This window comes from Xiphophorus couchianus, chromosome 10, assembly GCF_001444195.1.
Source record: "Xiphophorus couchianus chromosome 10, X_couchianus-1.0, whole genome shotgun sequence".
Taxonomy (NCBI): Eukaryota; Metazoa; Chordata; class Actinopteri; order Cyprinodontiformes; family Poeciliidae; genus Xiphophorus; species Xiphophorus couchianus.
Window position 1 is genome coordinate 15,310,759 of NC_040237.1, and position 26,260 is coordinate 15,337,018.

At 41.9% G+C, this 26,260-nt stretch overlaps 1 protein-coding gene across 7 annotated transcripts in view; it reads left to right on the forward strand.

Moving 5' to 3' along the window:
- The window catches only part of itgb4 (integrin, beta 4), a 27,760-nt gene continuing 1,500 nt past the window's right edge, over positions 1 to 26,260 (forward strand). The window contains exons 1-41 of one of the 7 annotated variants that reach the window (XM_028029173.1): positions 1 to 73; positions 7,116 to 7,198; positions 8,040 to 8,122; positions 8,763 to 8,864; positions 9,008 to 9,212; positions 9,323 to 9,419; positions 9,508 to 9,679; positions 10,483 to 10,743; positions 10,826 to 10,915; positions 11,006 to 11,128; positions 11,575 to 11,742; positions 11,855 to 11,931; positions 12,049 to 12,254; positions 12,509 to 12,612; positions 12,694 to 12,789; positions 12,891 to 13,023; positions 13,113 to 13,238; positions 14,246 to 14,364; positions 14,453 to 14,486; positions 14,568 to 14,762; positions 14,862 to 14,965; positions 15,039 to 15,097; positions 15,735 to 15,758; positions 15,847 to 15,995; positions 16,817 to 16,996; positions 17,104 to 17,252; positions 17,378 to 17,585; positions 17,680 to 17,994; positions 18,733 to 18,905; positions 18,987 to 19,167; positions 19,313 to 19,450; positions 19,530 to 19,712; positions 19,794 to 19,922; positions 21,426 to 21,581; positions 22,982 to 23,152; positions 23,418 to 23,561; positions 23,842 to 23,985; positions 24,771 to 24,920; positions 25,019 to 25,207; positions 25,290 to 25,445; positions 25,533 to 25,697. In XM_028029173.1, the coding sequence (XP_027884974.1) occupies positions 7,123 to 7,198; positions 8,040 to 8,122; positions 8,763 to 8,864; positions 9,008 to 9,212; positions 9,323 to 9,419; positions 9,508 to 9,679; positions 10,483 to 10,743; positions 10,826 to 10,915; positions 11,006 to 11,128; positions 11,575 to 11,742; positions 11,855 to 11,931; positions 12,049 to 12,254; positions 12,509 to 12,612; positions 12,694 to 12,789; positions 12,891 to 13,023; positions 13,113 to 13,238; positions 14,246 to 14,364; positions 14,453 to 14,486; positions 14,568 to 14,762; positions 14,862 to 14,965; positions 15,039 to 15,097; positions 15,735 to 15,758; positions 15,847 to 15,995; positions 16,817 to 16,996; positions 17,104 to 17,252; positions 17,378 to 17,585; positions 17,680 to 17,994; positions 18,733 to 18,905; positions 18,987 to 19,167; positions 19,313 to 19,450; positions 19,530 to 19,712; positions 19,794 to 19,922; positions 21,426 to 21,581; positions 22,982 to 23,152; positions 23,418 to 23,561; positions 23,842 to 23,985; positions 24,771 to 24,920; positions 25,019 to 25,207; positions 25,290 to 25,445; positions 25,533 to 25,697 (5,734 nt within the window). In that variant the 5' untranslated portion in view covers positions 1 to 73; positions 7,116 to 7,122. Of the gene's footprint in view, positions 74 to 821; positions 878 to 2,768; positions 3,205 to 7,115; positions 7,199 to 8,039; positions 8,123 to 8,762; positions 8,865 to 9,007; positions 9,213 to 9,322; positions 9,420 to 9,507; positions 9,680 to 10,482; positions 10,744 to 10,825; positions 10,916 to 11,005; positions 11,129 to 11,574; positions 11,743 to 11,854; positions 11,932 to 12,048; positions 12,255 to 12,508; positions 12,613 to 12,693; positions 12,790 to 12,890; positions 13,024 to 13,112; positions 13,239 to 14,245; positions 14,365 to 14,452; positions 14,487 to 14,567; positions 14,763 to 14,861; positions 14,966 to 15,038; positions 15,098 to 15,734; positions 15,759 to 15,846; positions 15,996 to 16,816; positions 16,997 to 17,103; positions 17,253 to 17,377; positions 17,586 to 17,679; positions 17,995 to 18,732; positions 18,906 to 18,986; positions 19,168 to 19,312; positions 19,451 to 19,529; positions 19,713 to 19,793; positions 19,923 to 21,425; positions 21,582 to 22,981; positions 23,153 to 23,417; positions 23,562 to 23,841; positions 23,986 to 24,770; positions 24,921 to 25,018; positions 25,208 to 25,289; positions 25,446 to 25,532; positions 25,698 to 26,260 lie in introns of those variants that run through there. The other 6 variants (XM_028029179.1, XM_028029175.1, XM_028029174.1 and 3 more) reach the window with 6 other exon arrangements.

A 26,260-nucleotide genomic window follows, 5' to 3' on the forward strand; every position in this document is an offset into this window, starting at 1 on the left:
AGTTTTGCTCTCCCAGCTCCCTGCGTTTCTTCAGCTGATGAGGCCAGTCCATCACCTCAGCATCTGATTTACTGTAAGTGTTTTTTGTTTGCTATGAATTCAGGCGGTTTTATTCAAATGTTGATCTCCAGCCACGCTGTTTTTGAAGTATGTTTACACTTCCTATCAATTACTTCCCTAATTAAGCTTTTTTTTTTTTTTTTAAATCTTTGGACACTAATCCGGTCTTCTTCTTTTTTTTTTTAACTTTTTTTGTGCAGGCTAATTTGAGGTTTCTAAAGATTCTTAGCAATGACAGGTGTGGTAAACCTTCTGTTATTAGTCCACCTAATGCTCAGACAAATATATGTTGTGTATTTGTTTGTGTAATTTTTGGAATCACGAGTTTATAGCTGAATTACAAACCGATGGAGCGGGCGCAGGGCCGGATTTAAGAGGATCTTGGCCCTTGGGCTTGACCCGGTTTGGTGTCCTTTCCAAAAACGTTTCTCTCATGCATGTAAATTACAATAATTTGACAGTTGTAGGCATATATCAGCTACATATACATAGATCTTTGATTTATTCAGAAAATGTTACACTGAATGGTGTTTATCTATTTCTGCTTGTTTTTTTTTAGCATAAATGTGAGTTGTATTATTGGTGGGATAAAAATATACTTACTTACCAAGTCCATCCTAAGCTGGGGGAGCCACAGATTGTCTTTTAGTAGATGTGAAAGTGTGTTTTTTGAACTGTTCTGCTGTTTAAGTGTCAGCCGAGACCTTCAGACAGAAGGGAGGCGTCGCTACTAAAGAAGTTTTGTTCCCCTGTAGTGAGAGTCCTCCATTGTACGTCCAACCAGCTCCAGTTGCTGGGAGCGCGGACGTCCTGTGTGGTATGTACAGTACAGAGGAACAGAGCTCCTTTTACCTCTGAGTCATTTAAACCACTCGCCAACAATATCGTGCAAGTGAGAGACTTGCTGGACGATTTTTGTGTGTTCACCGTACAAACGGGATTCTCATTCTCACTGTTTAGGAATGCAGCTGCCGCTACGCCTGCAATTCACAATTTACTCTGTCATTCAGAATCACTTAAATTTTTATTGCTTTTATTTCAAACACAGAATTTACCTAAATATGCATTAATTAGAGTTGAAACCATCTTGGTACTACAGAAGATGGTAGTTTATAGTCTTCCTTATCTCCACTCTTGGGTGCTCAGCCAATCAGAGCTAAGGATAATTAATGGTGTTCCTGAATTGACTGGTTTGCAAATGTCGGCCAATAGAGTGTCAAGTAGCATTTCTTCTGGGGAACTTTGGCTTCCCAAACTGCATGTTCTTTCAAATATCTTAGATATAGTCTATGAAAAAAAGTCCTCAAATAGGAACAATTTTGTTACGTTCCACAGAAAAATGTGCGAAAAGGTGAATCATCATCCTGAAACCAGCTCGATGTTTTACAGTTCAGCCCGCGTGGGCGATGGTGGCTGCATGCGTGGCCAGTCGGGGGCATAACGAAAGTTTTTGGAACACTCTAGTCTTGTATAAAACACCTGGAATAATCCAAAAGGTGCCTACTGCTGTGTTCCAGTAACCTGGGAAGTAGGAACTCTGAGCTGGATGTGACGTCAGATCAGAGGTAACAGCGTTCCAGTTAAGAAGTCTGAATTTCATCATGGCGACGCCCAGGAATATTGTTCGCAATATGCCTTATAAACGTCATTTTAAGTTTTACTTTCTATAAGCAAACACCACTTTCAATTTGTTCAGTTTAGAGTTGCAGGCGCTACATTAAGCATTGATTTATGACACACTCTTACTTATGTGCTTTGTAAAACAAACATGTTTCCACCACAGCTTACTACTGTTGATGGGAGGAGCGGCCATATTGTAACTGTAACTGGTCGTAACTGGGGGTAGTCTGAGCTGCTCCCAGTTTCCCAGTGGGAAATCCGACTTCGAAGGGCCTTCCAGTTGATTTTTTTCAACTGGGAAGTCGGAAAACTCTGACAACTTGAACGCAGCATCAGTCTTGCCTTGAAGGATTTTGTCAAAGGAGCAACATCTCCGAGTTAACCCGTGTGTTTGCGCGAGGTGCCCACGTCTTTTCTGGCAGAAATATTTCATGCAATGTATACATTTAGTTACCACCTGCAAACTAAATTAATATTTAAGTATAAAACTTAAATATATAAAAAAACAAATCTTTGTTAGTTTTAAATACTGACACAGGTCGGTTTGGTAAGCACGTTTAGCTGCGTGAACCTTAGGTTGTTAAAATCTTGTCCAACACTTAAACTGTGTGAATAGAAAAGGTCGTTGAGCTCCATTGTGTGAGGCTGTTGGAGCACAATTCAACACGGCTCACAGAAGGATTCAGTGTCATGGCCACGGCACCGTGTGGGCTTGCCTGCACAGGAACGCAGAGCCCTCTGCTCACTCGCAACTCTGTTACTAAAAGAAATAAGTTGCATCATGAAATAAGTGCAAAAAAAACAAAGAAAATGTGATAATCCTTCTGCTAGTGTTAAATATTTGCCAAGAAGAAAATGTACCCGTTAGCACGAGAACATGGTTGAGTAAACACAAGTCACAAAACAGTTTCCCATAGCCTGCAGGCAGTGTTCTTCAATGTGCGCCACTCCCTAGAGATTGGGAGGCGGCCTGAAGGAGGGGCCTGCTTCCAGAACCTCAAGCCCACACAGGTGAACTCCTGTTGGGGAGGAATGCAGTGAAGGAGGGAGGCGTGGGGGCTTGACACATGGAGCTTTAAGCTGCAGCAGGGTGGGGAGCAGACACAGACAGGTCAGCGGATGTGAGTTAACGCTCTTCCTAACGTCAGCGTACCTGGACAGGGACTGGCGTGTGGGTGTGTACGCTGAAGCAAAAAGGATCAAGTCCCAGCACTCCCACTGACATTCAGCCGGAGTCTCAGAGTCGCTCGTATCTCTCCTGCAGACGCACACTCTTCGCTGAGTGCAAGAGCAAGCAAGTAAATAATTGACCTTGCTGCACCTTACAAGGAGAGACAGAACAAAACACAAAGAGAAGAACCGCAACTTTTGTTTCTTTTTCTTTTTGGATGCGACTTTGAACTTGGACACTGGGGCAGAGATTTTATTTAACCCAGGTGGATACTTAGCAAAAGAGGAAATACTTTTCTTTCTTCCACACCGTCAGACTTTTGGACTTGGACTGTGAGCCGACGCTGCTGGGAGGTTTGTTTGATCAGCGATCTCTTTGTTTTCACCCATAACCTTCTTAATAACTTCATTGTTTTCACTTCTGAGTGTCACAAAAGTGACTTGTCTGTGTGGTGCAACGTTTTGGGCGAGGTGAATGGCTATAAAGTGACTGCTTTGTGTAACTTAGCACTAAACAGCACTAAACACTTCAATAACATGCAAGCTAAAAAACAAAGACAGCCCAAGATTGTATGTGGCCCCAGGGAGGGTTTTTTGGAGGGGCCCCACTTTCAGATAAACTCAAACTTCTCAGCACTACTATTCTGCAAAAACACAAAATCTTACCAAGTAATTTTGGCAGAAATCTTAGTGCCTTTGAAATAAGAAAAAACTAACTTACAAGTAACTTTTTAGCAAGATGCAGGAGCTTGTTTTAAGTCAATAATTTCTTAATATTGAAGAAAAAGTATTACTGTAGTTATAAGTGAAATAATCTGCTGGTGGAACAGCACATTTTAACTTGTAATATGGAAAAAAAACTTTAAACAAGCTCCTGTTTCTTGCTGAAAAGTTACTTGCAAGTTAGTTTTGTCTTATTTGAAGTGAACTAAAATATTTCCACCATAAACTAGGCCAAAATTACTTTCATATTTTGTATTTTTGCAGTGTAACATTATCTTTTCGGGCGTTTAGCTAGCCCGTATAATTCCGTATAATTTAACAGTCAAGCCGGCCACATTAATCACTTCATAGCACTTTTTTAAAAAACTGATAAAGACTTGCTTTGCTTCTGAAACTTGCTCATTTGATTTGTCGGTGATATGCGATGTGCATCTTTTTTTTAGTAAAAACTCGTTTTACTCTTGAAAGAAGCGCAGTCACGTCTACTAGGTTTTCACTTATGCATTATGCAACAATATTTGCAGTCACAATGTGCATGAAATGTGCCTCCAGCAGAATTGATTCAACTAGCATCATTAAATGATCAATGCTCAGAGAGCTACTCATCTTTTTAATGTATCACTGAAATTAGTATATGTGTCGATTCTTTTAAATCTCGAGTCGTAGAATTTACATGAAAAATCCCCGAATCTAAAATATTTGAGTCTATATTCTGTGTAAGAAGTGAATTGTTTTTGGGGATCCCTGCTGACCATTAGCACCTTGGTTTGCTTATGCCTTGGGCTGGCTATTTTATTTTTTGTAATGACTTTTCTTTGCACTTTTAATTTGTTTGGATCACTTAAAGCAGCGACCGGACCAGGGCTGAAACGATTAATCGGATTAATTGCGATAAATCGATTATGGAAATTACACATACTCAGAAAAACTGCCAAAACAACCAGGAATTAAGCGAAAGCCATACAAACTTTAATTTATGATAAAACACTTGTGTCTGTCAATATATTTTAGCCAAAACTCCTCACATAGGGTTAGCTTCACCCGGTTCAAATACACTAAAGGAATGTTATTACATTTTTAGGCAATAAAATGTTTCTCTTAAACAAAGGCTTTACAATATTTGCATCATTTAATATATTTCTAATATTACATGAAATGGCTTAAGTGGTTAAATCTGTAGACTGTGCCAATTCTTTTTTATCTGATGAATCAAATAATTGATTTCTAAATTAATCGTTACTTGAAACACTAGGCTGGGCCTTTAAGGCAGAATAATTAGAAGTAATTTAATCCTGTTGGTTGTTCTTGTTGTTGTTTTTCTTTTGCTTATTTTGTATACAAGATAATATTAATCTCTAAGACCACTGGGATTTTTATTTGTTGTTGCCACAGTTTGACCCTGCCACCTCTTTTAAAGGTCGACGCCCTCCTGTCGCTCCCCTTTCCCTTCCTATTTAAGCTGAAGTCATGGGGGGGTCCGACCCACACCCACTGGTGGTATGTCCACCTGGCAGGCATGTTTTTGTCTGAAGAGAAGCAGCCCCAGCTTTGAGCTCAGTGAAACGTCTCCTCTTTTGGTGCCAGAAAAGCTTTCAGAACAAAGAGAAGCAGCACGAGCCGCTGGCGGCTGTAATTTGGGTCAGAAGCGCCCGCTCATCTGTGATTGTCCTCCGAGTGGGAGCGAAACATAAAGCGCTGGTTTGCTCGTATTTACTGCAGAAGAAGAGGCGGTTTGTTGTCCTGACCCGTCTCTGCTGCTCTGTGATTTATGCGACACCTTCTCTCCCACTCCTCTCACGCACACACCTGAAGGCTGCTCTCCTTCACAGAGAGGCGCAAACCCGGCTTTCCCATGTGCTCCCAGGCTGTGTTTTTAACTCCAACAGGTCATTCTCTCGCCTCGTGGGGAAATTCTTTCCCCCCCGAGTTGACACAAATCATCCATTTGTTTTCCCGCTGCCCACTGAGACAATTACAGACCTTTCCGTACCACACAGCAGTCTTTGTTCACTCTACAACTCCTGCGTTTGCCTCTGTTTGTCAGATTGTCCTGCATCCAAGATTCCTGCAGGAAATTATAATGCGGTTTCATAGCACACACTGCAGCGCTGTGTGGAACATTTCCAGATCCCGCCCTGCATCGGTTGTTTCCCGTCCTGACCGCACCGCATCGTGTCCCAACTGGCTCTGAAATTATACGACAATACCAAACAGGACTGCAGGTTAAAACTGGATGAGAGGCATCCATAGTCTACATTATCAACTCATGTAACATGCCAACTGGATGTGGATGATTTCCTGAAATTCTAGAGCTTCTCATTATGCACTTTTATAGTGGAGCTGAAATTAACTCTGACTATGGAAGCATCACTTTATCCGTCAGTCTTATTTTGAACTTCAAGCTTCTGTTTGACTACTTTGAACCAAGATGAGACGCAGAACAGAAAGCTGAAACACCAAAACCATCACACTGCAAAAATTACAAACTTCTTTGGTCCAGTTTCTAGTTCAAATATCTTACTACACTTGAAATAAGACAACACTAACTTACAAGGAACGTTTCCGCAAGATATAGGAGCTTGTTTTAAACAAATAATAAAAACCACTGGTTCGACTGACTGATTATTTCACGTTTAACAAAACATTTTTCACATGTTATAAGTGAACTAAGCAGCCAAGGGAACCAGGACGTTTGCATCAATATTTGCCTGGTATATCTTGCTCATAAGTTATTTTTGTCTTATTTCAAGTGTACTAATGTGTTTGAACAAGAGACTAGGGCAAAAATAAGGTTTTGTGTCTTTGCAGTGCTTTAATTTTCAAGCACGAAACCTGTTAGATAAGACTGCACTCATCAGACTGTGATTAAAAATCACAGTTTTTTTAATAATCTTTGACTACACAGCAAAACAGCTTTATTCTGAGCCTTTGAGCAAATCTTATTGTCGATTGAATTTGTCTGCATAATTTTCCAGGCTTGGATTAGTGTTGAGTAAAAGAAAATTGAGTGTGGGGATAGGATATTCTATTCAATAATTTAGAAAATTACTAATCCAAATGTATGTACTAAATAAAAAAAACGACATTTATTTCAGAGTAATATCACATCATTCACCACCAGCTCAGTTTGAGTAAAAAGAATCAAAGGATATAGATATCGAAAAAGTCACAATTAGATTTTTTTTAAATCTAGGATAAAATAATGCAGTAAAAGCCTAATATTGGTCTGAGTTAGTCCACATGCAACAATGGGAAAATAAACAATGAAATAATCCTTTATCAGTTTGGCGAATTGGAAGACGTCTTTAACATTGTGATGTTTCATGACGTGGCCACGCCCCAAGTAGAAACTTGGTATTCAAATATTAAGAATGTTATCAAAAATAATGGAAAATTTTACATTTTACATACAGCTTGAGTTCAGAAGAGTGTGGCGGTTCAGGCAGGAAAATGTGAACGTGTTGGCACAGTTTTGTACAGCTGATGAAACAGGTGAGACGGCTGCAGCTTGTGTTGAGGTTTGTGTTTGTTTTCTGTTGCAGGGGCGAGATGGGGAGCTGGTCGTTACGTTGCTTAGCTGGACTCGGCCTGCTGGCCGTCCTGCTGACCTGCTGCTCTGCTGAAGGTGAAAATCAGAATTAATTGTGACATTAATTACTGACCCAACTTGTTTATGACATGATTTTGACTTTTTAAATAAGCTAAACTTAAAAGTATTGGATCTAGTAATAGGTGATCTAGTTGGATGCATCGACTGATTAATTCAACAGTATTTTGGGCAAAACCAAGGAGTATATTTTTTCACTTTGATTTTGGCTCATGCAAAAATCAAACTCATCACTGTAGAATAAGTTTACCCTGATGACTCCGGTCTGCATTATATGCATGACATGAATGACTCGATCCAAGAAAATGCTAAGAATACTTTTGATGTGCTTGTAAGAATCTAATTAATGTGTAATGGATGTTTTAAAAGGTCCTGAGTTATCTAGTTGTTCATTGTTTGAATCCCCATTAGCTGGGCTTCAATAAATAAATGGATGCATTTGTTTAAAATGGGACAATATACAACATACATTAACCACTGAAGGAGAGATGTACTGCACCAGGTTATAGCTACAAATGCTAATTTCCACCTGCAGTCCCCAAAACATGCAGTAACATTAAAGTTCAGCATGTAGCAATGCAAAACAATCAGCAACACACATCATTCAATCGAAATCCTTCAAACATTTGACAGATTTAGCACACATATCCATGAAAATGAACTACAGGTCATGCAAAATGTTATTGAGATCTGTAAAAGTAAATCCCAAAAGAGTTGATCTCTGAGAATCTTTCTACTTGTTTTTTTTAGATTTTTTTTTTAGCATTTGTTCTAAGTTAGCACTCACTGCAATATTGTCAGTGTTACCACAGATACTCTAACGATGCTTCATGAGATGAACTCACTCTGTCCCAAACAGTGAACTCCTGCCTCGACGCCCGGTCCGGTTCCTGCTCAGACTGTCTGCAGGCCGGGGTGGGATGTGCATACTGCAGCGAAGAGGTGAGAGCAGAGAACACCAGGAAGCTCATTTCACATCTTCTTCTCCTCCCTTAATGAGACGTCAGAAGAAAAGACGTCTTTTGCAGCATTTACAAACTAAAATGAGATGGAAAGACTTCAAAACGTTTCACTATTCATCGTTTCTGCATTAGAAATGTTACATTAGAACTAGAGGTGATCTTTTTTTCATGCTAAGAGAGGTAAGGGAAAACAAAACTCAGAAATGAAAAATGGAAAAAGTAGAAATAGCATAAAAAAATAAAGTGCTTCTGACATTAATTTACATTTTATTTGTCCTTAATCTTTTTTGCTGTATTAAATCATTTTCTTTTTGTTTGATTAGGATGATCATAAATCATTTTGTTTTCTTCAAATTCTAATGTTTTAGCAAGCAGACATATTTGCTTAAAACAATGTTAGTCAGCAGATGACGAAACCATAAAATGGATTTTACTGGGCCCTAGATTTATCTACTGATGAGTAGAACTCATAAATGTGTGCTACTCTGTTTTAAATCCATAAAAAGCTCAACATTTTCTTTTTTTTGAGATCTGAACTTTCTTGGACTAGTCTTAGTGTATGATTTTTAAAACAAAGTCCGCAATGCACTTAAACTTCAAACTTTGGCTTCACATTTCAGGACTTTGGCTTTCCTCGCTGTGACCTGCATGAGAAAATCCTCGCTCATGGCTGCAACGCTGCATATGTCATCAAAGCTACCAGCAAATATACCATAGAGCGAGTACGTTTTTCCCCTGTCATGATTCTCATCTAATTGTTCCGTCATTCTTTCAAATTTTGTTTCCGTAATAATTTTGTGTCCAATTGTTGACTCCTTTTTCTCTCTCTCTCTCTCTCTCTCTCTCCATTTGTGCTACTGTGCAGAACGAAGCCATTAACATGAACCTTCAGCGGTCTCAGGTGTCGCCACAGCAAGTGAGCATGACCTTCCTGCCTGGAGAGACCAAAGTGCTGGACGTGAATGTGTTTGCTCCAACTAAAGGCCCTTTGGATCTTTACATTCTCATGGACTTCTCAAACTCCATGAAGGACGATTTGGACAACTTGAAGAAAATGGGCAACAAGCTGGGTAAGCACATTCGGATTGTGGTGACGTGTTGCAATTCCTGTGAGGTAATCTGCAAAAAAAAAAGGAAGAAAGAAAGAAAAGAAAACTGATGGTGTGTGTTTTACCTGTAGCCACGGTGGTGCAAGAAATTTCAAGTGATTACACCATTGGATTTGGAAAATTTGTGGACAAAGTAATTGAGCCCCAGACTGACATGAGACCTGACAAGTAAGAAAGAAAAAAAAAACGCTGATGGATGCAGAACCATTGAATGTGCGTGCTTCATTGTAACTTTGCTTCCTCCTCCGGTTCTCAGACTCAAACAGCCGTGGCCCGACAGCGACTCTCCGTTCTCTTTCAAAAATGTCATCCCTCTGATCAACAATGTAGACAACTTCACAACGGAGCTCCAAAAGGAGAGAATATCTGGCAACCTGGACGCCCCCGAAGGAGGATTTGATGCCATTCTGCAGGCAGCAGTGTGTAAGGTTAGTTAGACCAGGTGATTGCTTGGCAAGTCACAATCAAGCGTGACATGAGTCGAGTTCCAAGTCCTAAGTTTTAAATTACAAGTCACAAAAATGTCATTTAAGGGCTGCACAGTGACACAGTTGGCAGCAGGAAGAAGGTCCTGGGTACGATTCCCAGCCCGAGGTCTTTCTGCATGGAGTTTGCATGTTCTCCCTGTGCATGCGTGGGTTCTCTCCGGGTACTCCGGCTTCCTCCCACAGTCCAAAAACATGACTGTCAGGTTAATTGGTCTCTCTAAATTTTTCCTAGGTGTGTGTGTGTGTATGTATGGTTGTGTGTCCTGTCTGTCTCTGTGTTGCCGTGCGACAGACTGCCGACCTGTCCAGGTGACCCCGCCTCTTGCCCAGAACGTTAGCTGGAGATAGACACCAGCAACCCTCCCGACCCCACTGTATAGAAAATGGATGGTGATGTTTAAAAAATAAATATAATATTTACTTTAGAGAATTCATACATTCTTACTAAATGGTGGATCACTGAACTCTGAGAACATCAGGAAACAAGTTCTGATGTTGGTTTTTATAGTAAATATTGATCTGAACAAATAAAACAGCCAGAAAACTGAGAAAATAATAATAAAAAAGTCACCCATAACACCAAAATGGATGCCCATTAGTGGACCTCTGTATCTTAGTCCTTCCTATGGTAAATTCACCAGTGCAAAAGTTTTCCCTTTCTGTGATTCAGTGGAAGTTCCTTCATGTTCTGTTTCCCTGCCACGTATTCTCACTGTTTTTGTTTCGTATTCCTTTTCCAAAAGGAGATCGGCTGGCGCGATGGCAGCACTCACCTCTTGGTTTTCTCCACCGAGTCAGCCTTTCACTACGAGGCTGACGGCGCCAACGTGCTGGCGGGAATCCTGCCGCGCAATGACGAGCTTTGTCACCTGGACGAAAACGGCGATTATATTCAGGCTACAAAGCAGGATTACCCTTCGATACCCACGCTGGTCCGTCTGCTGGGAAAACACAACATCATCCCCATATTCGCCGTCACCAACCACTCCTACATGTACTACAGTGTAAGTACGCCACAGCTGTTCATCTCTTCCCCTCTGCTTTTAGGTTTAGAGGATCCAATATGTTCTTTTGTTCCGTTTGCAGAAATTGAAAGAATATTTCCCCATTGCTGAGATCGGTGTGCTTCAAGAGGATTCATCCAACATCTTGGACATCATGCGGGATGCCTTTGTGGTAAATGTTTACAACTGTGAAAAATGTAAGGAAAAAATGTCAGCAGCAAATATCTCAAGGTTGATCTTATCGTTTTGTTTTGTTTTCTAGAGTATCCAGTCTAAGATGAGCATCCGTGCGGAAAACAGACCTAAGGCTTTTGCAGCTCAGTTTCTGGACACAAGTAATAAAGTAGTCAATTATGGAGCCTTTAACGTCAAGCCTGGAGAAATTGTAAGTGTTAAACTGAAACACATAAATGTCTGAAACAAAAGACAAAACTGTTAAGTGGGAGAAAAACGATGCATGTCTTGGCCCCCTGAAGTAAAGTAGAGCCACATTTTTGCTGTATTTACAGTTTGTCTGCAGGATAATAAAGGGTCAGCCATGTCTGAGTTCAGGGTCACTGTTAGTTTCTCAACACACACACACACACCACCACACGCCCCCACACACACTCACACAGCTTTATACATTTAGACCAAACAGTTCAGTTTTGATTTCACCTGAACAGGTTTTGCTGTGTCCCCTACATGACTTGTTCTAAATTTGGTGGAGCAAATTTGGCCAAAATGCATAGCTCTACTAATGATGTGGTTAGATTCTAAGATTCAGAGAAATCTATTGTAAGGAAGATGCTAATAAGATTCTCTTTCTGTGTGTTTGTGTGTGCTCACTAGGGCAAGTTCAAGGTAAAACTCACAGCCCAACAAATGCTTGAAGAACAACCTGTCTGCAAAGTGGATCCAGAAGACAAGGAAGGCACAATCAAAGTAAAACCGACGACCTTCAGTGCCGCTGTCAATGTGAAAGCCTCCATTCTGTGTGAAACCTGTGACTGTGAGAAGGTTTGTTGAACCCATCTAAACTGAAGCACCAAAACGTTCCTTCAAGGTTATTTTCCTGCCTGTTCTATACAACAGACTCATAAGTTTTTGTCTTTTCCTGTCTCTTCTTCAGATACCCACTCTAAAAGCTAGTAGGTGCCACGGCAACGGAAAGCTGGTGTGTGGAAAGTGTCTCTGTGACGATGGCTGGTGAGACTTTGGGGGATTATGTTTTGCAACATTCATTTTTTTCCCTCTCTTTGGTATTGTAAAACTTCTGTCAAATGAGCCACATCTACTCAGCGACGTCTTTGCTATTTGTGCCAGGGCGGGCGCCTTCTGCAACTGCTCAAAAAACTCCGGCTTGAGCAAGGACCAGTGCATTGGGCCTGGCGTGACAGAGTCCTGCTCTGGCCGTGGAGACTGTCAGGCATGTGGGACCTGCGTGTGCTACAATCCGGACCAGTACGAAGGACCCTACTGCCAGTACGACAAGACCCAGTGTCAACGAGTCGCAGGCATCCTTTGCAACGGTACGTTTTGTTGAAGGGACGCATCAAATCAACATGTTATTCTGACCTTCCAGAAGTACTGTTCTAAAAAAAAAAATCACTCCTACCTTATTTAAGTTTTAAAGTATTTGAGTTTCTAGAAATGATCCTGGCTGCATTGTCTTCTGTACTCAGATCTGTTTGCCCAATAAACTTGGAAGTGATATGGGTTTAAGCTTTTACAAAAAACACACAGCTACAGAATTGTAAAAGCTGTCTTGCTTCCCTCCGGTCAGATCGCGGCTCTTGCGTGATGGGTCGCTGTGCTTGTTCAGAGGGCTGGGAGGGAGCTGCCTGCGAGTGCTCCAAAAGCAACGACACCTGCCTGGACAACAAAGGGGTGAGCAGAGCCAGCGGTTTACGTTCCTATCGGGCTGTCTGACTTGTGGACGATGCCTGATCCCGTCTTTATGCATTTCAGAATATTTGCGGTGGCCGAGGCAAATGCGTCTGCGGCAGCTGTCAGTGCCCAAACTCCGGGATTCCGTTGACTGCGACCTGTGAGCCAAACTTCGAGGTGAGTTAATTGTTCAAACTAAAGTCGCAGCTGCTCCAACTCCATATGTGTTGAGGTTTCAAGCCTTTCTTCTCTGATCATCGTTTGAACTGTGCATCTAGTTCTTACTGGGTGGATGTGAGGAGACGAGGAGGTGCGTCCAATGTAAAGCATGGGAGACGGGCGAAAAGAAGGACAAAGCAGAGTGCGACAAGTGTCCCTTTAAAGTTATCATGGTGGATGAGCTGAAAGAACGTAAGCTTATGCGAGAAAAGCAATGTGATTGTTGTGAATGTAAAAAGTCCTAACTGTTTATTGTCATGTGTTTTTGGTTTTGTTTTCAGGGGGGAAAGTGCTCGACTATTGCAGTTTCCTCGATGAGGACAACGACTGCACATACGAGTACACGGTTGACACCAGTAAAGATCCAACAAATACTGAGCTGCTGGTTGAGGTGCTCAAAAAGAGAGGTGAGCTGCAGGCTGCGCGCATGCAAAACACACACATGGAGCTGAATCTTTCACGAGCTGCGCTTCCATGACAAATGTGCACAAAACATTGACAGCATTCCACTAATTATGAAAGAAGACAATTGTGCAACGGCGGTGTTTCCTTTAAACAAGAAAATAAGAAAATGTAATTAAAATCACAGTTGAATAACTCTGTTCCCATAAGTTATTAAAAACCATGATTTGCCATCGTCCTCCTACTACTTCCTGTCCTTTTCATTTATTCTGCCAATAGTAACGTCTAGTTGCTGGTCACATGACTTGGGAAATGCGAAAAAAAAGTCCTTCCATTGCAGTTTTGTGAAATATACGGAAGCCTAGAGCAGATGCTTTCCATGTGTCCTTTTTCCTGATGGTTGTCTCAAGATAATGAGTTCATGTCTGGAAAACGAAAAAATCTTGTTATCTCGAGACGACCAATGGGAGACCAACTCATTATTTCGATAAAACCAAGTGCAAAAAGTATATGCGGAAAACATCTGTTCTCGGCTTCTGTAGGAATACACCAGTTTTGTTACAACCAAAAAAATCACTTCATCCTAGTGCAGAAATTGTTTATCAGAAATTAGAGTTTCCTTGAAATTTTGCACAATTTTATGGTCAATGGAAACTCACCTACTGTTAAACTCTTGCTAAAGAGTTTCTTCAATTTCAGACGCTTTCTGTGCCGTCATAAATGTTGTAGATCAAATGATTTAGAAAGTTAAATTTTGTAAAATAGTTTCCAGCCGTGTTTATGTAGAAATGAATAACAGCTCTCAGGTAGAGTGCACTCTTGCTACATGCTAATTCTCCACAGTTATCAATTATTCTTTTTGGTCGTAGTTGTCGTACCTTTCATAATTTCATCGCTCTGTCACCAAAAGCCACCTCATAATATCTTCTGTTGTGAAAAGATATCTCTGCTCCAGAAAGTGATTTGATATAAACGTGTATTAAACTCTGTCTTTTCTGCACCACCCTTTCAGACTGTCCAGCAGCTAGTCTGCTGTGGCTGCTGCCGCTCATCCTTTTCCTCCTGTTGCTGCTGGCGCTGCTGCTGCTCTGCTGCTGGAAGTACTGTGCCTGCTGCAAATCCTGCTGGCAGGTAAAAGCACTCACACCTGCACATATCAAAGCCCGACCTTCTCGAATTATGGTTAAACTGAAGAGCTTTGTCATTTTTCCCGATGCAGAGCTGTCTTGCCTTGTTGCCGTGCTGCGGGGGAGGTAAATATTTAGCAATATATGCAGTAGTATTGCTTTTACCATCCTATATAATGAACCTTTCCTGTTCTCTTCTTGATTTAGGTCGCATGGTTGGCTTTAAGGAAGATGAGTATTTGCTCCGTCAGTCTCAGCTGACCTCAAACCACTTGAACACGCCGATGGTGAGGACCGGTCCACCGAAAGGAACCGACGTGGTTCGCTGGAAGGTCAAAGATAACGTGCACCGTGCGCCCAATCACCCGCGGGAGCTGATGCAACCAAGCCTGGATGAAATGAGTAAGTCCACGATGGATTTCAAAGGGAAAATTGTATAGTGTATATAACATGAGGACCTTCAGCTATTTTCGTTTTTTTTTATTCTTTACTTTTTTGCAGCCCAGTTCCCGATCTCCCTCCGACTAAACAGGTTGTTCTCTGAGAACCTGTCTCGCCCCGAATCAAAAGACGCTGAGCAACTCCGTCAAGAAGTGGCTGATAACGTGAGTTGGGTTTTGGATGTGGGTGGGCTCATGTTCTGACTGTCAGTGATTACTTCCTTGTTCTTTGTTGCAGTTGAACGAGGTGTACAAGCAGATTCCTGAGGCTCAGAAAGTGCAACAAACTTTATTCAGGTGACATATTTATGAAGTCAAAAAGATGCTGGGACTTTGAAAAAAATATTTTTCTAATTGTATTAAAGAATATGTAGGCTGGGCGATACGGCTGAAAAACGTATCACAATATAAGCGTTTCATATCAGTCGATATTGATAATTATAGATTTTTTTTAATATATATATATATGAAACAAACTGCCCACTTACAGTTTCCTCTCAAGATGTTGTTCTGATTTTTTGTCTTCACTCCCTGCTGTTTTTTTATTCTAAAGCAGTTATGAGGCATGGTGATAAAAACCTGATACTGCTGCTGCACAAGTCACTCAACAGGTTGTTGCTAGGTAACCAAAGAGTGAGTGAGTTGCTAGGTAACCAAATAGGAAGTGAGTTAGTTGATGCCACCAACTTTACTTAGCTAGCCGTGAGAGATTGAGAAGCTAAAGCTTTTCCTCTGCCTACATTCCCCAGAATGCAGTGTGGTTCTGGATCAGAGTTCAGCTAAATTATTTAATATTCTATTGGACGTATTTTCTATTAATACTGATCACGTGTCAGCCATTATATATATTGTTATGGGTTTATTGCCCAGTCCTATCTACATTCAAATAAAGTATCTCTAGTCATAAATTGACATATATGTGCTTTTTTAACAGACTGCAGAAAAATGCTGGAAAAAGGTAAAAAAAATTTAAGCTTACTTTAAATTTTGTCATGATTTTTAGGTGTTTTTTATTCTGATATCTCTGAGTCATCTAATCTCCTCAGGGGGGACTACACCATCATGGACACTGTGCTGTCAGCTCCCCGGAGAGCCTACCCAGACATAGTGAAACTTACCGAGAAGAACGTCCAGTCCGGAAACTTTGGGGACCTCAAAGTGGTCCCAGGCTACTACACTGTAGCCACAGACAGAGGTGTGTGGCCAGCATTCGTACCTGTGTCTGCGTGTGACACTATCAGGGAGCTAGTGGCCTGCAGCCTTGAAAAAGTATTCATATTTCCCCTGCTTTGTCAAGTTGCAACCACAAAATTCAATGGAGAAAACAATTATCAGGTTTTATGATAGATAAAATTCTGTTGGTTAGTAATACAACTGATAAAAGCTAAAAGCTTTTTATTATTTAATGTGCAATCTCAGATTAAATATTTAATCTATCAAAGAGCACCAAGTGTTTAATGTAGCTGTACTTTGAGTTTTATGGCTGTTTTTTGAAGCTGTTGTTTGAAGTTGTTTTGTATTAGTCTATCTTATACAGTGGGTAAAAATAAGTATTACTTCATAGTAAACATATTTCTAAAGGTGCTATTGACATGAAATTGTCACTAGGTGTTGGTAACAACTCAAGTAATCTGTGTATAGAAAGAAACAAAAACAAATACGTTATGTGTAGTGATGTGAAATGACTCAGGGAAAAAGTATTGGGAGGTGATGGAAAGCCAAGACACCAAATAAAATCCATCCATGATCAGAAAGCCATCCTTCTTCCTCCTCTTTGTCTTACTGGCGGTTGGCAAACAACTAAAGGAGGTATTACCACCACCAACTGAGAAGCAAAACAAAACAAAACTAGATCCTACTATACAATTTACACTATATTAAGAAATAAAATATAGGCTTCTAGCATCTGCTTCTCAGAAAGCCATCCTGCTCCTTGCCAGTGCAACTGAATGTCTGCTGGTTCAGTCCAATAGGAAAGTGCAGTTCATCTTTAGTGAATCCATTACTCCCCTGCAGAGGCTGCGGGAGCCGTGGAGTTCCAGGAGGGCGTGGAGTTGGTGGACGTTCACGTGCCGCTGTTTGTCAAGGACGACGACGATGACAAGAAGCAGTTAAAAGTGGAGGCCAGGGATGTGCCGCTGGGCATTGCAAAGATTGTGAAGCCTTTTGTTAACATAACCATCATCAAAGAGCACGGTGAGAAACCATGTCATAGGTTTCCATCTGAAAATTATTTGTAATGGAATGAAAACTTTGAATTTTGTTGGATGGCTTTTATTGAATCTCCACCTCTGTCACCGTAGCTACAAGCGTCTTCTCCTTCCTCCAACCGAAATACACGTACAGCAGAAAGGATGGTGTGGCACAAATCCCCATCAGCAGAGAGATCATCGAGGATGGACGCACACAGGTCACCTACAATACTCAAGATCTCACTGCCAAGAATAAGAAGGTAAGAAGATGTGTGTTGCCTGTTTTGTGTTGGCATAATGTATGAAACCCTACGCAGGACTGGCACGTAGAGTACAGCCTGGTCGTACGAACCACCACTAAGAGTTCTTCCTTCTTGGGTTTTAGGACTACATGAGTGTACAAGGAGACTTGTCCTACGCTCCGGGTGAGACTCAAAAGATCGTTCCTGTCCGTTTGCTCGAGCTGAGTGAGAAAGATGGCTTCTTGGAAGACAAACCCATCAAGCAGTTTGTTATGGACCTCAGTAACCCACGCCAGGGTGCCAAGCTGGGACGATACCCAAGAACCACGGTCACCATTGCAGACGTACTAGGTGAATGAAAGGAGCGGTGTTTGGACTACGTCTGACAGCTCTGCCATTGTTATTGATTCCAATTGTTTTATATCTTTTTCTTTGTCTGCTTAAGAACCGAGTGTGATGATGTTCAAGAAAGGTAACCAGAACTTCAGCACCTTAGATCAGACCTACCCCATCCCAGTGGTGCGCTCCCACAACGAAGACAGCCCCGCCACGGTCAAATGGCGCACCAAGGCACCAAAGTCCCAAGGCTTTGATCTGTCCGGTTCTCTGAAGTTTGCTCCGGGAGAAACGGAGAAGCACATAGTAATCAAACCCGTCCCCGGCTCGGCCCAGCCAGAAACCTTCCAGGTGGAGCTGTACGATCCCAGCACCAATGGTGTTGTTGGTGAAAGGAAGAACACCGTTGTGAATATCACAGAAGGTGATATGAGAAGACCTTTCAGATAATCTTTATTCCATAACAACATAGCATCAGTTCCTGTTCTTCTCAAAAGTATTCATACCCCTTAAAAGACATTGTTTCACATTTCAAATGTATTTTATTTGGTTTATACTTGATAGAACAGCAAAAAAGAAAATATATAGTTTTTACTTTCTTTTTAAAGAGGAGTTCTTATGCAAAATTTGCGTTTTGGACATTTTTCTACTTCCATTTGGGAAGTAAAGTCCTTCTAAAAAAAGTCAAAGAGCTTAAAAACATCCAGGTGGTTTTTGGCAATAAGTTAATGTTTTTTTGGTGTCTGGAAAATGAACCATTTCAAAAATCTCCCAATTATTGACTCACGATCAAAGGGCTCCACACAGTTACCTAGCAACCCAAGCTGATCTCCAGCACATTTGGTCAGCTGGTTCTACCACTGTATGCACTGTACAATGGCTGCTGGAAAAGACAAGGTTTTTTTTGTTTGTTTTTTTAAACAAATGCAGGCCACACTTAATTTTTTTCTGAAAAATATAAAACAATGTATAATTTCCTTCTATTTCAGTTATTCTCAAATGTATGTCAGTCTGTCACATAAAATCCCAATAATCTGGAAAACGTCAAGGAGTGTAAAAACTTTTACAATTCACTGAATTTAACTGATGTCCCTTCCTTTTTAGATACTGTACAGTAATCCGTGTTTATTTTGTTTCTCTGGATATTATTTTGTTCCTCAAGAACCAAGATCTCCAGAAGTTGCTCAGATGCAGTCGAAGGGCTACATAAGCCCAAGAAGCACCGCCCCTGGCGGTCGCCTCCTCTCCCCGGGAAACCTCAAGGCCAAGGCAACGGGTCCCAGAAACATCCATCTGAACTGGGATCCGCCACCGGGCAACCCGGTGGGATACAAGGTACGCCGAGCTGACCAGTTGACTCATTCCAGTTCGAATCGACTGTATCATTATAAGTGTGATTCCTGATGTGTGTTTTAGGTGAAGTATTGGATCTTCGGCGACCCTGAGAAAGACGCCCAGGTCCTTGACGTGAGGAAGCCTCAAGCTGAGCTGACTAATCTGTTACCCTTCTGCGACTACGAGACACGAGTTTGTGCCTACAACTCAATGGGAGAAGGCCCTGATACCGACATCATTAGCTGTCAAACACTGGAAGATGGTAATCTCTCGAAACTCTGGAGAAGAGAGTCTGGTGCAGATTAAACTGTACATGCAGGATGTTCACTGCACTACGATTTGTATGGAGAAAGTTGTTTGTGTGTCCTTTAAGTGGAGTTGAAAGTCCCTCGTCTGTTTCCCTGCAGCACCCGGTGAGCCTGGTCGTCTGGCCTTCAACGTCATCAGTCCAACCGTCACTCAGGTCAGCTGGGCGGAGCCTGCAGAGACCAACGGCGACATCACAGCTTACGAGGTCATCTACACGCCCATCGATGATGAAATGAGTAAGAGATTCTCCTCAAAATGCTCAAGCTATACCTAGACTATCCAGTTCCAGTGTAATACTGTCTTCTCCTTAAACAGAACCAGTCGGAGCAGCCAAAAAAGTAAAGATTGACAACCCAAAGAAACGAATGCTGTTGATAGAAAACCTCCAGAGCGCCCAGACTTATCAGTACAAAGTCCGTGCCCAAAACAGCGTAGGCTGGGGCCCCTTCAGAGACGCTACCATCAACTTGGCATCACAGCCCAGCAGACCTATGTCCAGTGAGTTTGTACCAAACACATCTGGTTCTTCAGCCTCACTCCCCCTGAAAGAGATTAACTCCTCTGTGTTTCCGTCTGTAGTTCCCATCATTCCAGATGTTCCTATTGTGGACGCTGAGGCAGGAGAGGAATATGACAGCTACCTGATGTACAGCAACGATGTGCTGAAATCGCCAACAAGCTCCAAGACGCCAAGCGTTTCTGGTGATGGTGGGTACTGAGAACCAAAGCCGCACACAAATATTGATGCCCCTTGAACTTGTTCACTTTTTGTGATGTCATAACCACAAATGTTAATGTATTTCTGTTGTATGCCAAATAATTTTTATTTTTTGACCTACATGTAAACAAAATTCACACAAAGCAATTTGTCACAATGGGTTTTATAAAGGTATATTAGACAGTCCTTCCAGGATGTTGCAATGTTTTTGTGATTGCTGTGGCCTAAAATTACAGATGAACAGAGGTTGTGGAAAAAACATTTCTGGGCTTTATTATTTGCCATAATATGGTCTTACAAGAAAAGTTGACATTTCTGCACATAACCTTCCCAAAAAAGGACTGAATTTGAAAAAGACAAATGTTTCTGTTTAGGTCACACATGCTTTCATCTTGCAGGTTTGACTTTTGAGAGACATTTTAATTAATTAATTCAAGTCAAACAGGAACTTAAATTAGAAGGGAGACTCAGGAATTGGTCAAAATTCAGCCAAGTTGCAGCAGTTAGTCAGAAAAGAAGGAAATATTGGAATTAGTCAAATTTGCCGGATAGTTACAATGACAAACATATGCTGCACTTTTCAGAATTGTGAAAAAAATGTATTATTTTCCACTTTCAGAATCCTGCACAAATTCATGGTAATCTGTCACACAGATTCCTGATGAAATACAGTAACCAGTGTGGTTACAATGTTACAAAAATGTGGAAAAGCTCAACTAATTAATAAATCTGCACACACTGAGGCCGAGTGTACTGACTCTTGTGCCTATGCACACTGATGCATATTGAACTAAGGCAATAATAGTAAGTATTTGCTGTGCTTCGTGGCATGAATCATGCAGTAGTTTCATTGCTCCTTAGACAGACAGGAAATGCTAAAGACAGAAACAACAACAAAGGTGAAATCTTTCTGCTCATGGTTCTTCATTATTCATCACCTCCATCTGGCAGGCATTTCACCTGTAGGCAACGCCCCAGATTAATCCCTGTCTATACCCACACATGATCTACAGTAACTACCCTCAAGCTCTCTATCCAGTCAGCCTGCTGTTGCTCCTGATTGTTGTTCTAGAAGGGACTGCTAAAGTTCCTCACCAACCAATTTGGAATAGGGCTGAAACGATTGATCATAATGAATCAATTATTGAAATAGTCGTCAACTAATTTAGTAATCTTTTAATCGTTAACGATAGAATACAGACTCTAAAAGAGCTGATTAAATTATTTGTTTATTTGCGTCTTTTAATGTGTTTATAATGTTGTATAAAAAAGGCATTGGTGGTTAAATAAAATGTGCCCATATTGTATCTGATTAACCGATTGCTAAAATAATCGTTGGCTGCCGCCCTCATCTGGACTTTCATTCTCTAACCTGAGATAAAAGTCGTTTGTTATTCACTGTGTAGTTAAACAAGCCCTTCTTCCCTGCCAATCTGTCCTGCCCTCGCTGCTGCTGCTGCTGCTGCTGCTGCTTCTGTGACCACCAAATCAAGGCTGGCAACATATCCAGCTGGTGGGGTCCAACCTGGAACTCCGTCAGGTGTCATGGAAACAGCGAGTGGAGGTCATCCCCAGTCGCCTCAGCACAGACACAGAGATGAGCTCAGACGAGAAGCCCCACCCCAGCTCCTCCCACACGCCCCTGCCAGGTGAAGACCGCTCCACCAGATCGACCGAAAGAGTCAGACAGACAGCGAGCATGCCAGCTGTCGGTTATTGCACGGCCAGTCCTCGTCCTTTTTTTTTTTTTTTGCACCTTTCCCACCTGTTCTCCCACCAGCGTTGAGCGTTGGCATCAACTGCCCCACGTCCAGTTGATGATACAAAGGGGAGGGGCTTTTCCAGATGCCCGCCCCTGTCTGTCCTCTCTGCGTCCCACTGGAGTGGGTGGTGATCTAGAGGAAGCTTTTTGCTGTGTGTCGCAGTACATGGGAGGGAGCAGGGGGGGAAACTGCGTTCCTTGTTGCAAAGACGAGAACTTTACTGCACTTGGTTTCTTCTTCTTCAGGTTCTTCAGGCGCATTTTGATGGGAAGCACTATGAAACCTCATGAAGCATTTACGCTGCCTTATAGACTTCTTTTGTGTGTTCATCCTCCAGTTTTTCACTAACGCGCGTGTCAAACTCAAGGCCTGACTTCAAGAAAACAGTTGTGTGCTTAAATGTCATTTCATCAATCAACTTAAAGCAGTTTTATTGGTTCACTTCCAAATTATATTAATCAATCCCTCCACTTTTTTGAAATCCCCACAAAATCAATAGAGCCCCACCTTTTTTCACACTACTGCATAATTGTAGATTCGTTGTGAATTTAATGCAAGAATGGTCAAAAACAATCTTAATGACTGCTAACTCCCACCTGCAGGTGGCAGTATTTCATACTCAGCCTTACTTGATGTCAAGCTATAGTTAATACAGCGAGTAACTAAAACTCACATTTACAGTGATACATAAATATTGCAAAGTTTCTTGCAACTATTTCTAAATTAGCACCACGAGATCTGTGATTTTGATTGCAAAAGAAATCACAAAAACAATGGTGAAATCCTGGTGTGGCTGATCAATGTGAAAATGTCAGTATTCTTTTATTTTAATAAGTACTTACCAAATGCAGACACAGCTATTTATTAATATCTTAACAGTTTTTTAAGGAGCTTTATTGATACATTCTGGCTCAACCAGCCTTTAGAGAATATTCATGATCTCAACATGGCCCCAAAATAAATGAACGCACCTACCTTATTCCACTTTATTAGGATTTTATGAGAAAGACCGATGCAACGCTGTGCATGATTATGAAGAATAGAAAAATCATACACGGATTTTGCAGATAGAAAATTTACAGTGTGATGTACATTCATATTCAGACCTCTTTTCTCTGATCCCTCCTCCCCAAATGAAATCCACTAAAACCAATTGGCATCAGAAATCACCTAATTAGTAAAAAAAAATTGTGTATAATTTCATCTGGGTGTAAAATGCCATTTTTTTAGGTGCTTTCCATCAACAGAAGTGGAAGCTGTTAAAACCGAACGGATGTGTCTTTCAGATTACATGTCGAACGGCAGGTGGGAGCAGAGCTTCCTTTTCCCAGGAGGCTCAACAACCCGCAACCTTTCAACATCATCCTCTCCCATGTCCACTCTGAGCTCCAACTACAAAGGTGGAGCTGGCGGCTCCTTCACCACAGAGACTCACACCACCTACATGACTGGGCCAGGTAAGGAAGATGGACACCAGGTGCTGTGCTGAGCTTGACCAAGCTTCAGGACCTTATATATGTGTGTGTCGTACTATATAATTGGGTATCAATGCCTATACTCATATGGATAAAATAAATTTCAAATGGGAATCTGAAATTGAAGTCTCAATCTTATCACGGCAGTATCAGTCCAATACTGATATGCAATTAGTGTCGATATTATCGATATTTTTGGATCAATCAGCCCGCCTCTAATTCGTTCTCTCTTTCTGTCCTTACTCAGGAAGCCCCCGCAGACAGGACATGATTCGAGGGGGGACCCACACAACCGAAGTCCTGATGAGGAAGCGCTCAGAGAACAGAGGATACACAGATGAAAATATTCGGGACTCCATCGTCATAGGAGACGATAAGTTCCCAGATCTGAGTGAGTTTCCATCAAGCCTCTGCGCTGATTTCACTAATTATTACAGTGTTTAGTTCCTCCTGTCTCTGCAGAAGACAGACGTTTATCTTGGCGTGTAATAATTGTTCGGACATGGCGGGTAAACTGTGTGAGCGCATGAAACTGATGGCTTGGACATCTGTCAGCAGGGTTGGGGCCGCTATGCTGACTATCGCTCTGCTTTCTGTTTACTTCCCTCCCTTTCTGCTGTTCCGTGTTCTTCGTCCTCCCGGCACCTTCTTCCTCCTCCCTCTGCTAAAAGCGCCATCAGGTGGGTTTGGCTACGCTGGCTTGCAGAGCAGCTCTCAGACCCAGTACAGCTACAGCCTGTCTCAGGGCTCCAGAGCCAGGACTCAGTCGCCAGAGGTCAATGAAGCCCTATACAGCCTGGACAGAGTGCTCCATGGTAAGTCCTCCACATTCATGCATGAAGGCAGCGGATGCATTTGCCATGTTTCCAAAATGCAACCATCTTTGTCAGTGGCGGTTTTTGATATGGGCAGTTGCCCCGGGAGGCATTAGCAAGGAGAAAGCACAAGCATTGTGTCCAGTCAATGGAGAGTCGGCGCCCCCTGCTGCTGAGAACAGGATGAGTATTTTAAATGCTTACTGCTGACGGAGGAATATTTTATGCCACTTCAGAATTCCGACAATTTCCTGAAAATTGTCTAAATTCATGTGAAAACCAGCACTGTGTCAGTCACATAAGTTAAACCAACACTTAAACCACTGTTGGTTTAAGTGGCTAAAATGATCTGTCAAAGAAAAAATAATTAATTGATAAGATTATGAAGTTTGAATCTAGATTAACTGTGCAATCAATCATACATTTTCTACAGTTTACTACATACAGTGACCTTGTGTCAGTTAAAATTGCATTGATAAAAAGTAAATAAAAGTTGTTTCTGGTCTTTTGACCTTTTCAGCAAATGTTTCGCTTCAGTCAATTTTTGCAGGTGCTGTTTTTGTACTTCTGGGCAGTCTGTCTTGCATTAGCAAATATTCATATTATACAATTATCAATATATTACTTGGAAATGCCCTCAGAGCAACAGTATTGTTTATCGCAATAATTAGTGGGACAATTTATTGTTTTTTTAAATTATTTTTATTCTTTCTTTGGGTTGAAACACAGAAACAAATGACCTACTTCTGAGGTTTTCTCACATGACCCTTTCTGTGTCCGTTCAGATGCCCGCCTCTCTCCTGGCGTCCCAGAAACGCCCAGCAGGCTGGTGTTTTCCGCCTTGGCACCGACCGCACTTAAAGTCAGCTGGCAGGAGCCACGCTGTGAGAAAGACATCCTGGGATACTGCGTTCTCTACCAGCTGCTCAGCGGAGGTCCGTTTAGTGTCGTGGCCTTTGGGACTGCTCTCAGATCAGTTTGATATTCTCACTGTAACCACCCTGCTGCGTGTTCACCATGTTGTCTCCCCCAGGAGAGACGAAGCGCCTCAATGTGACAAATCCGGCCGAGAACTCTGTGGTCATCCACGACCTGCTGCCCAACCACTCCTACCTGTTTAAGGTGAAGGCTCAGAGTCAGGAGGGCTGGGGTCCAGAACGGGAGGGAGTCATCACCATCGAGTCAGCTGTGGACCCCAAGAGTCCCCTCAGTCCCATGCCAGGTACCGGATCTGCTGCTTTGCACTCCTAACTCAGAGAAAAGTTTGTTTTTATTGCGTTACCTGAGTTGTAACCTCTGTCCAGGCTCGCCGTTCACCCTGAGTACCCCCAGCGCTCCGGGCCCGCTGGTGTTCACAGCTCTGAGCCCCGACTCACTGCAGCTCACCTGGGAAAAACCACGGAAGCCCATCGGGGACATCTTGAGCTACAGGGTCACCTGCGAACAGCTACATGGTGGAGGTGAGGCAAAATAAACAAAACGACTCATATTGTTGCTGTGCGCCTTGCCAGTATCTCAGTGTTTAATCATGATTCTGTTCTGTCTAGGCGACATGCGGTCCTTCAATGTAGGCGGTAACAACGCTGAGACCAGTCTGACTGTCCAGAACCTGACCGAGAACGTCCCGTACAAGTTCAAGGTTCAGGCTCAAACCACGCAGGGTTTTGGTCCCGAGAGAGAGGGCATCATCACCATCGAATCTCAGGACGGAGGTAGGAGATTGTGAAGGAATTGTATTTGAAACGTAATCAATTACGAATTTAATGATGGCACTTGACTTAATATAATGTTTTGATTGTTGATTCTATGTTGCATGACTTTTTTTTGTGTTTGTTATGATGTAACATTGCTCCTGAAATGTGTTATACAAATAAAATTTGATTTGATTTTGAACATGTTTATCGCTCTTAAACTTTTCCATATTTGTCATGATAGCCACATGTCATTTTTGGAGAAAGTTAAAACTGATCATTACTGAACTGAACACTCCATCTTCACCATGACATACGGTGGTGGCAGCATCATGCTGTAGCAATGTTGGTTCTTCACCAAGCTAAATACAGGACAATTCTAGAATAAAGCCTGTCGGAAACTGCAAAGACATAAAGCCTAAACATTTAGCCTGAGCTGCAATTGAATGGTTTAGATCAAATCATGTTCATGGGATAGGATGGCCTAGTCAAAGTCCAGGCTGAACTCAACAGACTCTGTGACAAAAACCTAAAAACTTATGACCACAGTTGTTCTCCATTCAGATTGAGCAGGAGGCATTTTG